Raw genomic sequence first — 16,799 nt, 5'->3', positions numbered from 1 at the left:
AGCATAATCTTAAAACATGCATGTCAGATGAAAACGTTTATTGACAGAAAAGTATCATTGACATTTGGAGGAATGTGTTATGTACATACATTTGACTTGTCTAAACCAGATTTAAGTCGGCCTGCCTAAATGTGCAGGCATGAATACAGTGTGTGACAAATGTTTGAGAAAGTCACTAGATCTAACAGAATCCTTGACTAGTGCCCTATGTTTTGTAGTAATGCGATTGATAATTTTTACTAGTCCAGACCGAAAATTCACTAACCGGGACCGATGGCTAGTGGATTTGTCGAACCATGATAAATAAAGTGCATGTTTAGACCCATTTCGTCCAAGCTGTTGTCACTGAACTGGACTCTGGATATAGTATTGGTTTATAGAGAAATCCAGATTAGGGTTCACTGTTTGTGACTGTCATGATCTCTGCTTTGTTATCCAGCTTGGTTGGGGAAGAAGTCAGTGAGGCTATCCTTTCCTCCTTGATTCCAATGGGCGGCCCCCTTCTCTCGGACCCAGAGGGTGACATATCTGGATTCCAAGAGCTGATGGTCATCATGAGAATGCTGGCTGGAGCTGGGCAAGGTCAAGGTCATGTGTCCCTCTTCAAGGCTGCAACTGAGTGGATAGAAATTTGGTAACATTTATTGATTTTACTGTCATTCTGTTTATTACACAGTTAGTGGGTTTTTTAACAATTTGATGTAATAATGGGTGTATTTAATTGACTGAAAATAGGAATATATGGAAGAGATGCATAAATGATGAATACTAAACTTGTACCATTTCATATGATAAATTGCAAATACTTTTACTCAGGATATAAAGTTAATATAAATTATATATAGGAGAAATTTTTAATGGAATTCATTTGTGTCTTATTTTCAAAAACATTTTTTCTACATTTCATAGCAAAACATTTATGGCCAAACCAGAAATAATGGAGAAGGCACTGACCAATACAGGAAAAGGAAAGGTATTTGTTTCTTAATTATTAATACACTGCACAAAATTCAGAAAAATGTATTAAAATTTCAAAATATTTATTACTTATTGTAGACAGCAAATTTAGTTTGATGTTGTCAGTGTTCATAGTTTATGTATGACACAAAGGTACAGTAAATTGTCAAATGTATAGTACTAATTAAAAAAAAACCACAGTTGGTTAATTACAAATTAGAATTGGTAATGAGTTGAGGTGTTTTAAATTGTGATTCATGAGATACAAAATAGTTACAAATTCAAAAATTCAAAAAACTTATGAAACAGATCTGAAATGTTACACATCTTTGAAAGCTATGAGACATAAGAAAACCTTTCTTTAAATGGATGAATATTAAAACATTATATTTTTATTTTAGGAAATTTACTAAATAATTTTAATTACCAATCTTATGTCCATATTGTCAATCTTAACATTGTAAAATTATAATAATTATTTTGGTGTTTCTTTTAAGGATTTGTTGGAGACTCTCTGCAGCCTTCTGTCCTATGTTGGGAAAATACTGGGAGCTTTGAAAAAGTCATCAGACAGGTAATGAACAAATTTGTTTGTTGCCATTGGCCTTGTTCAAATGGTTAAAATGCTAGTTTTAATAAATCTTTAGGGTCTGTGTTATTGTAAGTGGATTTAAAATTGAAATTCTTTGAGACAGAATTCACTAAATTTCATAAAAAGAAGAAAATGATTGCATCTCTATATTGCATTATGGAAATTTGCATCTACACAGAATGGTATATTGAATACTATCGTACTGTCTCACAATTGACATATGTTTTCGAGACTATTTGTAACTGCATGTAGCACAAGATTATGCGAGATATGACATTATTATCAGCCTGAAGACAAAAACAAGGGAAATACAAATTTTGGTGCCCTTATTACATAGAGCAAGGAGAAAGGATGTTAATCTATGACAAGAACATAATGTAAATATGTTTTCAATTGAAACTGTTTATTGTTCTGAAAAATATGTGACAAACATTTTATGATTTTATTTTCAAAAGAAGAATTGTTGTAAATTATTACCCTACACTACCATAACAAGGACTAAAATAGACAGCTATGAAACTTATTGAAAACAGATGACGTGTTCATGAGAGATTATCACTGTTTTTCTCAATAAACTAATGTGGCTTGAGAAGGTAAAGTATTATTATATGTACGAATTATTGTTTTTATTATACTTTAATGTTTTGCTCATCGCATCAAAAACACATGACACCAGGATACATGAGTGGCCATTAGAATGAGTTGTTTTAAAACATATGTTATTTGCGAAAAACAAGTTGGATACATTTTTAAACAATGAGTTGGAAGATAAATGCTATCTAATGGACACGAATGTAGTATTTTATTTCTTTCATATTGTAAAAAAACAGATTTAAAACAAATTTTAACATCTTTTTCAAATAAAACTTAAATATGGCACTTGCCCTTATGTGTAATCAGTTTCAGATCAACTTATACATCACAGAGATATCAATTTCTCTCGTGCCTGTTTGATTGTATGGTATCGCTGTTGCGACTGGATCATAAACTAAGAGCAGGCAGTCACATGTCTTTAAATTGTTATCACATCTTTGTGTCTTATTAGTATGTGCTGTTATATATAATGAATCGTGTTCTCACCAACAAGTCTGTAATAAAATAATTATATTTAATTTAGAGGTTGTCATTTTGTTTTCACTGTTACAGAACTGGAACTGCGTCTCCCCCTCTTGACACGGACATTGGACAGTTACCTGACATTGACCCCGAGTGGACTGAGGACATCGCTCAGGAGGAGGAAGATTCGGCAGAAGAAGACTCGGTAAGTTCACTGGCTTTCAAGTGGTCTTGTGACAGAAGTAAATAAATGTTACTGCTAGTTTCCTTTATGAGGGGGGTGGGTGAGGGGGGGTGGGTACTGGTTGGAATGGGAAAAATTGAATGGGTCCATTGAGGTTATTCAATGTTATGACCCTTTTATGAATTTTCATAGGGCTATACCAGAATTAATCACACGGGGGAGGGGTTTCGGAGGTATGGTAGTTATTATTTTTATGGCTGGCGTGTCTGCTGAGTTTTTTTTCTCTCCTCTGGTGGAAATAAAATGTGGGCTTGGCATGCACAAGCCAACAGTGAAACCCCTTTAAACCGAACACCTACAGTACCAAGTAAAAATTCTGGTTTTAAGTGGTATCCTGTTTGGAGAAGTTATTTTCACTTCTATTATTTAAACAGAGACCACGAAAACAACTGGTTTGAAGTGAATTCCAACTTACAGAGGGTCTGGTTTTGAGGGGTTTCACTGTACATACAAATTGCCTTGTGCATGCTCACCTCCACCCTAGCGTGATTCTACATCTCACTTGTTTGTGATTGATAATTGATACGTTTCAGATTTGTGTGTCGAATGAAAGTTTCCATAATACGTTTTGTAATCAGTGTGACAAACCTAGAAATACTTAATGATTTTTAATTTGTGTTTATTTTATAGGATGAAGAATCCCTGAACAACAAACTCTGCACATTCACCATCACCCAGAAAGAATTTATGAACCAACACTGGTACGGTTTAAGTGAAATCATCCTTGCATGTTTACCACATAAAGAGTGTTAAAAATCGCAGGCCCTAGTTTCAGCCTGTTGTGTTAAGCTACAAACCTATAGATTGAAATAGACTGAAACAAAAATCTGTGATGTTGAAACAGGGAAATACCCTTTTACAAAGTAGACTAGAACTTGTCGTGGTATGCACATTTTTGAAAATATGAAAACAAAGAAATGCTTTTCATGGTATTAAAAACACCAATATGACCAGAAACACTTGTATGTACGGAAAGTAATAATCTAAACAATACAATCTAAGGAATTAATGGCTGATTTCAATGATCAAGAACGTCTCCAATAGTGAAAAATATGCCATGGTGTTTAAAAACTAGAGTCTGTCACTTTAAATGTAAAGTAAAAGAGAAAGAAAGAAGAAATAGTCGCAGGGTTTTGATAGCTAGTACCCATGATAAAGGTCAAGATTCTTGCCTTTTCATTGGCTGTTAGGATATTTGGACCATTCTGTGGGTAGATAAGGGAAATGCACTCCGTTCAAAAGATCAGATTTTGTATTCATTGAAAGAAAAAGACAAAAAAACTTTTTCTTAAATTTGTTTGTTTTGGTAATCTGTCTCCGATGTGGTAAACATTCATTCTTTCTTTCTGTTTACACTGCTTTACTATAGGTCTATGGAAATATTGAATATAAAAGAATTAAAAATGTAGAAGTCAAGAGTCTTGTGCTGTTGCAAGAAAATGTTTATGATTCAGGTATCACTGCCACACCTGTAAGATGGTTGATGGAGTCGGAGTGTGTACGATCTGTGCTAAGGTGTGCCACAAGGACCATGACCTGACGTATGCAAAGTTTGGATCCTTCTTCTGTGACTGCGGAGCAAAAGAGGACGGAAGTTGCAAGGTAATGTTACAAGATAAAATGTCACTCCAGTTGCTGACAGATGTTACAAGATATTGAATGTATTTCTATCTGGAGGCAGGATGTAGCAACGGGTTTCTTCTCTCATTTGCTAGAGGATATGTCACATTTAGTGTCTGTTAAACACCTCTTAGTAACTGTTCAAACAGAAATCTTAAAAATCTCTTTATATGTGCATTGAAAATAATCAGAATACAGATTTTGTGAATCCCAAGTTTAATGTATTATTTGTAAATGGAATTAAGTTTTTTTTAGCATCCTATTATTAAGCTATTGACAGTAGTGTGCTTGCAACATAGCCTTAGATGTGATGGGTAATAGGATCGATTCCCATTGTCGGACCCATTGTATTGTTTTCCAATTCAACCAAAGACATCCATAATCAGAAACAGTAACACCAACAGCTCGTTGCTTCTTTATAACTAAGTTCTGTTTTGGTTTTAATATTGTAGGTCAAACTGAACAATTTATGTTTTAACAAATGAAAAAACCCCATCCATTTACTTTTAATTATTAATTAACTGCTGAACATTATTGAATTTTGCTTGTGTCTTTTAAGTCTCTGGTTAAGCGGACGGCCCAGAGTGGACTAGACTGCAGCGGCAGTGGTTCGGCCCAGTCCCCATTCTCCATGGACACCACTCACCCATCCCTGCTGCGGCGCCGTCTCTCGTCCCCCTGTCTCGAGGAGAAGACCATGGAGGTGATCAAGAACACGGAACAGAGCAACAAGTCGAGGGAGACACTGTGTGAGCAGATTGAGGTGAGAGCACTTTCCACACTTTGTCTCTCCATTTACAACCACTGCAATTAAGAAAATGTCCACGACAAAAAACTTATAAAAACCCTGAATATAGTCCAAGGCTAAAAAGTGCCATGGAGAATTAAGAACTCTTCGGCATTGCCATTTGCCCACGGCAGTTGCAGGGGTTGCGTTTATTGTTTCGCCTTTACTAAGTTAAGAGGCGAATCATAGCTTTTCTTTACTGAAGGGTGGAGGTGGTGGTGTTAACTTTTGCCATAAAGTTTAATGCTAAAGTTTTAAGTTTAGACCAATTCACACAAATTATTAGTCCTAGGTCATTCAAACTTGGTTTATAGTTGCACTGAAAAATTTTATGGTTGGCGAGACATTTAATTTTGTGGAATTCTTGTATTAAGGTATACGAGAATGTAAAAAATAGAAAATCAACATTGGCAGGGCTTCTAGAATTTTTATAAAATCCACTAGCCATGGGATCATTGATTTTAGAAATTTACTAGCCATGATTAAAAATTCACTAGCCCTACTTTCTTTAAAGTTAATACAATTTTACTAAATACTAGTAATAATCAAATATGTCTCTTAAAGAGGGAGATAGAGCTTAAAAATACTAATATTGGGGGGTTGGGGTATGGGCAGGATATTAATATTTACAAAATAGACTTAACTGCAACATTTGACAAAAAACATTCACTAGCCGTCGGGCATGGCAATAGCAGTTATTTACTAGCCTAACACTGAATTTCACTAGCCATGGGAGTGGGGCTACCATAATCTAGAAGCCCTGATTGGTTTTTAAACATAACTAAATATCCCCATACTGATATTATCTCTGACATTTTAAACAACAGACTTCCTCTTCTTCTTTTCTTTCAGAGATTCAAAGATGTTCTTCTAAGCCATTTGGTAAGCACTTTATCATATAATGGGTAGTGTATCCAATATAATAATGATATGTGATATTTTTCAGATCACATACTTTTAGGATCTGATAGGTCACAGGACTACATTTATTGAGGGGCGGGACGTAGCCCAGTGGTTAATTGGACCCCTGATGCGCGGTCTGTCTAGGATCTATCCCTGTCGGTGGGCCCATTGGGCACCACGACTGGTATATGAAAGGCTGTGGTATGTGCTATCCTGTCTGTGGGATGGTGCATATAAAAGATCCCTTGCTACTACTGGAAAAGTGTAGCGGGTTTCCTCTCTATGACTCAAAATGACCATATGTTTGACATCCAATAGCCGATGATTAATAAATCAGTGTGCTCTAACCCACTGTCCTTGACAGATTGCCCAGATAGCTGAGGTGTGTGCCCAGGACAGCTTGCTTCAATCATAATTGGATATAAGCACGAAAATAAGTTGAAATAAAATGAAAATTACTAAACAAAGTGTTGTCTTCTTTTTTCCTAGGAGTCTTCGAGTACTGTGCAGTCTGTACTCGAGATGATGGAGCAGATAATACCACCGCTGACGGCCAACTACCAAAACTTGTCACCCATGGGCAGCACCGCACGTGCTCAGAAGGCACTGGAGGATCTTCACATACGGGGAAAGAAAATAGAAACAACGTCTGATCAGCTGATGGTATGTACTGGACATGTCCCCAGTAATTATTGATATACCGTCAAACCCAGGTTAAACAGCTGCCAGAGGGTGTAGTCTAAAGTGGCTGTTTAAAGGGACTGACCTGAGTTGCAGTCATTGTAAGATGTTTCCGACAGTCTTTTTATGCAACTAAAATTACATATTACATACATTTTCTTGTTTAGAACACCCAATGTCTGTATATCCAATGTTTTTACGATTATGTGCTAATGTTTGTAGCAGTCATTTTTCAGTTTACTTGGTAATATATATTTTTTTTCACACATACAAAATTATTTGGAGATAAAATACAGTTTGGTCTACTATTAGAATGACAATAAACACCTTGCTTATACAGACACTGATATTCTAAACAAAATGTATTTAATATGTACTTTTCATCATCAAAAAGGCTTGTGTTAGTCGAAAAAACCTTACAGTGGCAGCAAACTGAGGACTGTCATTTTAATACAGGACAGTTGGGGAACAGATGATTTGGTAAAATAATAAAATGGCCTTGTTTGACAGGTGGTTGCTCAAACAAGGTATAGTTTTGGAAAACTGAAATTTTCTCAAAATACAGACAGAGCTGTGATATTATTTTGAAGGAATACAATTTTATATGCTCTACATCTAATTTTCTTTTGTAATAATAGAGTGTATGCCACAGATTTTTCATGAACCGAATGATAGGAAATGCCTTATGTGTGTATATAAATATTGTATTGTTGTTGTTTCTTTCAGACTGTGACACTGGGTTCTCAAGAAGGAGCCTTTGAGAATGTGAGGATGAACTACAATGGAGAACAAGGGCAGACAATCCGACAGCTGATCACGGCCCACATGATACACCGTGTGGCGATGTGCGTTCTCTCGTCTCACCACGGCAAGCGACAACATCTCGCCATCAGCCACGAGAAGGGAAAGATCACCATCCTGCAGCTGTCGGCTCTCTTAAAGCAGGCCGATTCCAGCAAGAAGAAGTTAACTCTCACGGTATAAGAAATATAAGTGAATATTAATGGGTCAAACAAACAATGTGGCCTGCCATTACTTGAATATAAAAAATGAGAGACCAGAAATGTTTCTGTGCTAATATAATTAAAGACGTAATATATTTATTTTGAAGAGAAAGGTCACAAGCACAAGACTGCAGACTGTCAGTGTGTTATAACTGAGTGCTTGAGCTTGAACTTTTTTAACATGCCCCTATACCACTAAGTTTTTTAGGCATGTCGATCCCGGGTCCGGTCTCTGGATTGACTCGGCACAGATAACTGAATGCAGCAGGTTTGAATCCTGTTTTCGTTGAACCGTCTTTGACTACTTCTTATTATCTATGCATTCAGTTGTTGTTTTCTAAATGTTGCACTATCTGTATTTTAGATGCTTGGTAGTTTTCTTCTTTATCGTTTGCCATAGGTAGTAATGTGTGATGTTTTTAAATGACTGATTTTTGTGTACATTGTTGCTTTATTATTGAATCATTTCCCACCCATTGCTACTTTTCAGAGACTTTCATCAGCACCTATCCCATTCACGGTTCTGTCTATTGTGGGTAATCCGTGCAATGAAGACTTTCTGGCAGTTTGTGGTCTCAAGGTATTGTATTTGTAGTATATCTTTAGAAATTTTGTCTTTGAGCATTAGAGCCTAATATAAAGATGTTTTATCATTGTTAATGGGTTGCCTTTTCATTTTATGTTTAGGTATTACTTTTTCAATAGCAGTGACGACAATGGCATCATCTTTTGTGTTAATGTTTTTTGTGTTTAGATCCGTTTCTTACAAACTATAAATCCTAGATCAATAAAACTTGGTTAAACTTTATGGCTGCACCTATATAGGTTCATCACAGTGCACTGAAAACCTTTATGATAGGTGTGATATTTAATTTGATAGCATTGTTGTTTCTAATGCTCATTCTAGTGGTGTTCTGTTGATGATTGTGATTGAAAATCTATTATTTGAGTTCTGAAATCCATAATCTATTGTCAAACTGCAGATTGGTATCATGCGGTTATGAATTGTTATCCATAATACCAGTAACAGCCTTATCTCTTCATTGATACAGATGTGAAATGACTGCAACAAATTATATTTTTATAAAGAATTATTATTCACAATACCAGTGACAGCTTTGTCTCTTCATTGTTACAGATGTTAAATGACTACAACAAACTACTAACACATTTTGTATTTCACCATTTGTAGGACTGTCACGTTTTGACTTTCACAAGTTCTGGATCTGTTGCTGACCATCTTGTGCTTCACCCATCCCTGGCAACGGGAAATTTCATAATCAAGGCGAGTTAACATGTTTATTTTGGTGGACGGATAGGTCATGTGAACATTCAGTCATCTTCTTAGTGACTGTTTAGATGGGGAATGCATTTCTATTAAGATGAGCATTGTGAATTGGTTTAAAAATTAAACTTGTAACAATATGTCAAAAGAAATAATGACCATTTTTTTCTTTTGTCTCAGGCGTGCGTGGTGTGCGTGCAAATTATGCCTTATTTTACCCAGTGTTTTTGATTTCGATTGAGAATACTGATTATATTTTTAATGGATATTATTATTTTACAAAATTAACTCCAACGTTGAAACAGATTTTAAATTTTTTATTATTTTTTATTTTGTATTTCACTGATCTACCTGTAGTTTACTCAAAACAAAAATTAAGTGCATAATTGTAATACTGCTAATTTCCATTTCAGGCTATTTGGTTGCCAGGTTCGCAGACAGAACTGGCTATTGTGACAGCTGATTTCGTAAAGGTAAATGCAGTGGATTATAATATCCTTTTTTAAATGATACTAAACTCATTGGTACAGAATCTTGTGATGCAAGTGTCTATGTAATAAACTAACACTTATATAATGAAGCATAGCAAGCTTAACTGGCTTGTACCATGAAATCTTTTGTATGCTTTAAGAGATTTCAAAACTATAATAAATGGCCATTCTTAACCATATGTTGATGTGTCATTAAAACCCCCAACATTTCTTTGTTTTGGCAACCAAAGGAAAGAAAACCCACTGATAGCGTACCTTGTAGTTTTTCATGGTTTATCAGGACTAACACTTGGTGAGCAGAAAATGTTGCCAAATTATCTGATTACTGTCATAAATGTCGGAAACCCATTTATTTGTCAATAAAATATCAGTTACTACAAGAAATCATTTCGCCAAATTAAAATAAAATTCAATGACCTTTTTTAAAATTTACAGTTGGTGAATTTGGTGACTGCCTGAGCTAGCCCTTTGTACTAACATTAAACAGATTATTAACAATCAGTACTGATTTCCTGTTGTCCTTTTTCAGATTTACGACTTGGGTTCAGATGCAATAAGCCCACAGTTCTATTTCCTTCTGCCCAGTGGGAAGATTCGTGACGCGACGTTCTGTTTCACTGAACACGGACATTACATGGTTCTGATGTCTTCGTCTGGGTACATCTACACCCAGGTCATGGAGGACAGCAGCAGTGCAAACCTCGGACCATTCTACATCACAGACGTGCTAGAGATGAAACATGTTGAACTCAAGGTTAATTAAAAAAAGAAAAAAAACCCCAAAAAACATTTGCTAGTGTAAAATATTCTACATTTCTACATCGCAGATAAGGATCTTCGTTTTACAACATGGAAAATGAGATGTTTAATATTCCAGGCCAGAAATTGAAAATAACTTCAAAATATTTGGTTGATTTTCACATTGTGCTTTATTTTGTATGCAAGATAAAAATAGAGAGAGAGAGAGAGAGAGAGAGAGAGAGAGAGAGAGAGAGAGAGAGAGAGAGAGAGAGAGAGAGAGAGAGAGAGAGAGAGAGAGAGAGAGAGAGAGGGAGAGAGGGAGGGAGGGAGGGAGGGGGAGGGAGGGGGAGGGGGGGGGGGGACCAGACGAGATAGAGGGAGGGGGGTTATTGACAGATGCACATATGTTTGAGTATATGAAGGAGGTATGGATGGATGGATAACAGATTATTGTTTATTAAATTGTTTTCATGCTATTGAGATAGATAAAAATAAAAGGGGAGAGGTGGATGATGCTTGTATTAAGTTTATATCATGAAGGACTTAAATTCACCTTAAGAATTTAAAGAAGTACATTGCAACTACCATCAAGTAAATTCTAAAATAGTTTTAGAGAATTTCATGTTTTGTTTCAGGAAACCAATGACCAGTTGACTCTAAAGACAGGCATTAATTTGTTCTTAAATTTTGTTCTAAAGACACTTTTTTTCGTCATTTATATAATATTGCTCTAAAGTCAGACATATTCTTTTTTTTTCTTATATATTGCTCTAAAGACCCATCTGATGGATATTTTCCCATCATATATTGCCCTAAAGATGTACATATTTTTTTCGTATAATTCAACAAGCCACTACAAGCTTGCTGTATATGAAAATGTGTTAATGTCAATGATGTGTTTCAGGAAACCAATGGCCAGGTAGCTGGTGGAGGTGTGTCTGTGTTCTACTCGCACGCTTTACAGCTCTTGTTCTTCAGCTACTCGCAGGGTAAGAGTGTTCATCAGGCCTGTTAGCAGTGATGTCATTAACTGTAGAAATAGCAGGTTCAAGTGACATTGTAGAGGGCTGGTTTCATGGTAGAGGCTGTGAAGTGTGATATTGCATATAAAACTATAGCTAGCATTTGTGCCCTGGTAAGAGGTGAAGTCTAGTAACTGAAAGATGTGATTTCATTTCTTAAATGTTAAAGTGAAATTAAAGGAGTCTGTTTTCATGGTAACAGTTTTGACGTGTTCATTACAAATAAAATTATAGTTGGTGTTTGCACCATTTTAATGGGCAAAGCCTAGTAAGAAAAATGCAGTTTGATTGGTTGAGGTTAAATACTGATATCATGCAACCAGCTAATATTAATCAATCAAAACAGAGCTTTCAAATGCCAGTGACAATGTTGTATATATAAGCATACTGGGTCGGAAGAATATTAACATCCGATCACGAAGCATTTCTTTGAAATTTGATACCTTTTGAATCTTTATTAAAAACACCTACCTGCTGATTATTAATGACTTTTTTTTTTATAGAGTAGCATAGCATAATGTGTTTTGTAAGCTAAGTTTTATATCAGTAGTGTGTAACTATGTCTTGGCAAGTTTACATTTTCATCCAACTTCTCCTACCAAGTTGTGATTAGTGTTAATAAAATAAAACTGCATAACATGATTCAATCTTTTTCTTTGCTTATACTTTATTCTTTTGAAAGGTTATTATGTTGATGTTAGCTAAAAACATAATTTATTAGAATACACAATTTTATTACAACTACTGGTTACTCCTTGATATTTTTAAATTCATATTATTATTAACATTTTTATATACACAAAGTAAAAGTAAGCATTTTAATGTGAAATTGCTAGAAATATTTCATTCATTTTTATTTATTTCAATTTCAGGCAAGAGTTTTGTTGCAGCGGTGTCCAACGACATGTCTAATGTTACAAACATTTTTACCATCACATTCAAAAGGTAATCATCTCTTTTAAAAATAAAAGCCATTGTTTCTTGATGTGCTATGTTTTGATAATGGCTTAATTATCTCTCTCACTTTTTATTTAGCCCAGTAGGATTAAGAAAAAAAAGATATAGGGCCAAATTAAAAAAAAAAAAATGTTATTCATTCATTCATTCCTTTCTTCATTCATTCATTGAAAAATGCAAATAGAAAATAATATAACACTAAAGGCTTTCTATTGATCATACCAGTTCAGCATAATGAAAACATTTAAGCTGTACATTGTAAAGCGAGAATTCAGGATAGATTTTTCATTGGGCACAAAATATGTTCTTGTTTCAAAGCTGTTGACCTACATTTTGTTTTTGTCTCAAAGCTATTGCCCTCTAGTTTGTTTTAAAGCTATTGAACCCCATTATGTCTGTGTTTCAAAGCTGTTAACCTACATTTTGTTTTTGTCTCAAAGCTATTGCCCTCTAGTTTGTTTTAAAGCTATTGAACCCCATTATGTCTGTGATTCAAAGCTGTTAACCCTCTGTCTGTGATTCAAAGCTGTTCACCCTCTGTCTGTGATTCAAAGCTGTTAACCCCATGTCTGTGATTCAAAGCTGTTCACCCTCTGTCTATGATTCAAAGCTGTTAACCCTCTGTGATTCAAAGCTGTTTACCCTCTGTCTGTGATTCAAAGCTGTTAACCCTCTGTCTGTGATTCAAAGCTGTTTACCCTCTGTCTGTGATTCAAAGCTGTTAACCCTCTGTCTGTGATTCAAAGCTGTTAACCCCCTGTCTGTGATTCAAAGCTGTTAACCCCCTGTCTGTGATTCAAAGCTGTTAACCCCCTGTCTGTGATTCAAAGCTGTTAACCCTCTGTCTGTGATTCAAAGCTGTTAACCCCCTGTCTGTGATTCAAAGCTGTTAACCCCCTGTCTGTGATTCAAAGCTGTTAACTCTCTGTCTGTGATTCAAAGCTGTTAACCCCCTGTCTGTGATTCAAAGCTGTTAACCCCCTGTCTGTGATTCAAAGCTGTTAACCCTCTGTCTGTGATTCAAAGCTGTTAACCCCCTGTCTGTGATTCAAAGCTGTTAACCCTCTGTCTGTGATTCAAAGCTGTTAACCCCCATTATGTTAGTCTTTCAAAGCCATTAACCTTCGGGGGCGGGACGTAGCCCAGTGGTAAGACGCTTGCTCGGTGCGTGGTCCGTTTGGGATCGATTCCCATCGGTGGGCCCATTGGGTTATTTTTCATTCCAGCCAGTGCACCATGACTAGTATATCAAAGGCCGTAGTATGTACTACCCTGTCTGTGGGATGGTGCATATAAAAGATCCCTTGCTGCTAATCGAAAAGAGAAGCCCATGAAGTGGCGACAGCGGGTTTCCTCTCTCAATATTTCTGTGGTCCTTGACCACAGTGCGTTGTTAAATAAAACATTTCCTTCCTTCTTCCTTCCATTAACCTTCAGTCTGTCTTTGAAAGCCATTAACCTCCAGTCTTGTTTCACAGTTGTTAACGTCCATTCTGTTTGTTTCAAAGCCATTAACCTCCAGTCTTGTTTTACAGTTGTTAACGTCCATTCTGTTTGTTTCAAAGCCATTAACCTCCAGTCTTGTTTCACAGTTGTTAACGTCCATTCTGTTTGTTTCAAAGCCATTAACCTCCAGTCTGTGTTTCAAAGCTGTTAATGTCCATTCTGTTTGTGTTTCAAAGCCATTAACCTCAGTCTATTTGTGTTTCAAAGCTGTTAACGTCCATTCTGTTTGTATTTCAAAGCTGTTAACCCCTATTATGTTTGTGTTTCAAATCTGTTAACCTCTAGTCTGTTTATGTTTGAAAGCTCGAATGGCAGTGGCAAAGGTGGAAACAACAACCAGCCGCTTGTGCAGTGGTCAGAGATCAGTGGTCACACTGGCCTGATCTACTGCATGGCCCAGACCTCCAACAACCCAGTCGTACTCATGGTCTCCCCGGATACCATCATGATGCAGGAGATCAAAGTGGTGCCAGCCAAGGCAAAGGTAAATATAATACAGGTGGTAAGAGAGCTTTCTGCAGACCAAGATTCCACAATGGAATAACATTATTGAGGGTTTTTTTTTTACCAAAATATCTAGCCTATAGTTACAGATTTCTCTTTGTAGACTATAATTACATTTGTTATAAGTGTGGCATTAAATAAAATACCTTTAGTTATCAATTCTCTTGTTTCTGATCCTGATATTTTAAAAAATAAATATGTTTTGTTTTATTACAGATCCAGGATGTGGTTGCCATTAGACACATTGCATCCAACACAGATCAGGTAATAAAATTATAATTGACAAGAAACATGAAAGAATCTTTATAGCCTACCAAACAGCCACCATTGTCTTAGACTGTTTTGCTAATTCTTAAATCATCTGATATTGTATGAATTATACTGTGTCTGGAGGACAGTTATTGGTACTTCATAGGTATCTGCATAGCACAAGTTTCACTACATTTCAGTATCAGGAAGGGTAGAAAGTAAACAAATATATAATATGTACTTTGGGATAAGTATATATGTTTTTTAAGACTAAATTTTAAAATATATTTAATAGTTTGCATGTACCACAGTTAGGAATATTTTTCAGCAGCAATATAATTTGTGAGGTTTTTTTTGTAAGAAATTGTCATTATTGTTAAAAAATTAATGAGTCATTTTGTTTTCAGCTGAGAACAACGATGATTTTGCTTTGCGAGGACGGCAGTCTGAGAATCTACATGGCGAACGTTGAAAACACCAACTTCTGGCTCTCTCCATACCTGCAGCCACAGAGTCCCATCGCAGTCCTTAAACCTGCAAAAAAGAAGAAAACAAGCAGATCAGGTTCGATTTTCATTCACAGTTTTAGGACATAGAAAGAAAGTTTTAAAATATTCTCCAGGAATGTGATTTTTAGTTTTAAATCCATTTCCACCTCTCTTTCTTTTTTCATTAAATAATCTTTGTATATAAGATCAGAAATGCTTAATTGTTTTGTTTATTTTTAGTTTTTTAAGGATCTTTTAATCTTTTATGTTTAAATGAGTATCACACCCACCTCTCTCTACCCCCTTTCCTTTAATTAAAAAAAAGCAACAACTTTGCTTTTACCAAACAGATTCATAAAAATCACTCAAATTAATTTCTGGTTTCCTTTTTTTCTTTCTTTCAGTATAATAATGAAAATGATATTACATCGACCAGCAGGTTTGAAAATAATAAGTTGGGTTACAGCAGGCTAAAATGTTTTTGAATAATTGTTTTGGTATTAATGTCTTTGAAATACAGTGAAATCTCACAAAACCAGACTCTTTGTAAACCAAAATTCCCTCAAAACTGGACATTTTTTACAGTCCTTTTTAAAAAATCAGTAAAAAAAACTTAACCTTTATAAACCGCATACCTTTGCTAACCGGACATTTTACGTGGTCCCAAGGGTGTCCGGTTTAGAGAGGTTTCACTGTACTATTTTTCTATACTTAGTGTGGTTAATTGTTTACTTACAGGACGCCCAGTTGGATTGGTGAACTTCCCAACTGATTTCTTTGAGCACTGTCAACAGACTAATGACATAGAGGTAAATTGAAATATTTATATTAGATACACCTATTTTATGTCAGTGGTCATTTAAAGCATGAATAGACAGCTTGATAATGTCAAATAATACAATCTGCAAGAAGGAATTTTAATTAGGCACAAATTTTCTAAACTAGCTACCATTTATTTTAGAATAATTGCTGACTTATTAAAATGCTTAAAATTCCAACAAATCCTCTTTTCTCCACATGATTTTGTTTACAAATTGAATCACACCAACTGTCTATTAAAGTATGTGGATTGATGTTATTTATGCATTACTTATCCATGATAACTTGTGATTTGCATAAAATCCTGGATTTCATTTCATTGTATCGTTTTTAAATAAATATAGTTACACTGACAGGGTTTTCACAAACCTTGAAATGTTCTTGAATTTTAGTATGTTGTAAATATGGATATTTATGCTTAAACAGTGTTTCTGCTGTTTAGCAAAGATAATATAAATAAATACAATAAATCTTAACATTTCTGTCCAAAATAGATTTATGTTATGTAAAATCTGGAACCATGACCATTTGCATGTTGGGTAGATAAAAATAGATTTATGTTGTGTAAAATCTGGAATCATGACCAGTTGCATGTTGGGTAGATACGGTTGTACCTTGAAGCTTTACCGTTTTCACTGAATATTTGTCTCTATGTTTCAGTTTGGCGGTAATGATGTGCTCCAGGTCTACAACATACAACAAGTCAAACAGAGACTCAACACAAACGGCATGTACATTGCCAGCACAAAGGTACGTTAACGAGATGTTTTAAAATGTGCTTCATGATATAACAATATTATATAGAAATTATTATTTAGTGTTGGGAATCGGTTGAAATTAAATCATTGATCATCAGTTATAATCAGTTTGCCTGAACCGATCAACTAAAACTA

The 16,799-nt window shown here is 35.3% G+C and overlaps 1 protein-coding gene across 1 annotated transcript in view; it reads left to right on the top strand.

Annotated features, from left to right (window-relative positions):
• Positions 1–16,799, top strand: part of LOC121383591 (E3 ubiquitin-protein ligase UBR4-like) — a 129,182-nt gene that overhangs the window by 42,877 nt on the left and 69,506 nt on the right. Inside the window, exons 34-54 of the mRNA XM_041513681.1 lie at positions 440–634; positions 910–973; positions 1,455–1,531; positions 2,696–2,810; positions 3,480–3,550; positions 4,304–4,451; positions 5,029–5,232; positions 6,109–6,138; positions 6,649–6,822; positions 7,567–7,818; positions 8,335–8,424; positions 9,037–9,129; positions 9,543–9,602; positions 10,150–10,374; positions 11,266–11,350; positions 12,256–12,328; positions 14,150–14,330; positions 14,567–14,614; positions 15,007–15,163; positions 15,826–15,896; positions 16,567–16,656. Coding sequence (XP_041369615.1) covers positions 440–634; positions 910–973; positions 1,455–1,531; positions 2,696–2,810; positions 3,480–3,550; positions 4,304–4,451; positions 5,029–5,232; positions 6,109–6,138; positions 6,649–6,822; positions 7,567–7,818; positions 8,335–8,424; positions 9,037–9,129; positions 9,543–9,602; positions 10,150–10,374; positions 11,266–11,350; positions 12,256–12,328; positions 14,150–14,330; positions 14,567–14,614; positions 15,007–15,163; positions 15,826–15,896; positions 16,567–16,656 — 2,503 coding nt within the window. The remainder of the gene's footprint in view (positions 1–439; positions 635–909; positions 974–1,454; positions 1,532–2,695; positions 2,811–3,479; positions 3,551–4,303; positions 4,452–5,028; positions 5,233–6,108; positions 6,139–6,648; positions 6,823–7,566; positions 7,819–8,334; positions 8,425–9,036; positions 9,130–9,542; positions 9,603–10,149; positions 10,375–11,265; positions 11,351–12,255; positions 12,329–14,149; positions 14,331–14,566; positions 14,615–15,006; positions 15,164–15,825; positions 15,897–16,566; positions 16,657–16,799) is intronic.

The sequence above is a fragment of the Gigantopelta aegis genome, chromosome 10 (genome assembly GCF_016097555.1).
Source record: "Gigantopelta aegis isolate Gae_Host chromosome 10, Gae_host_genome, whole genome shotgun sequence".
Lineage (NCBI taxonomy): Eukaryota > Metazoa > Mollusca > Gastropoda > Neomphalida > Peltospiridae > Gigantopelta > Gigantopelta aegis.
This window is presented reverse-complemented; position numbering and strand designations above follow the sequence as displayed.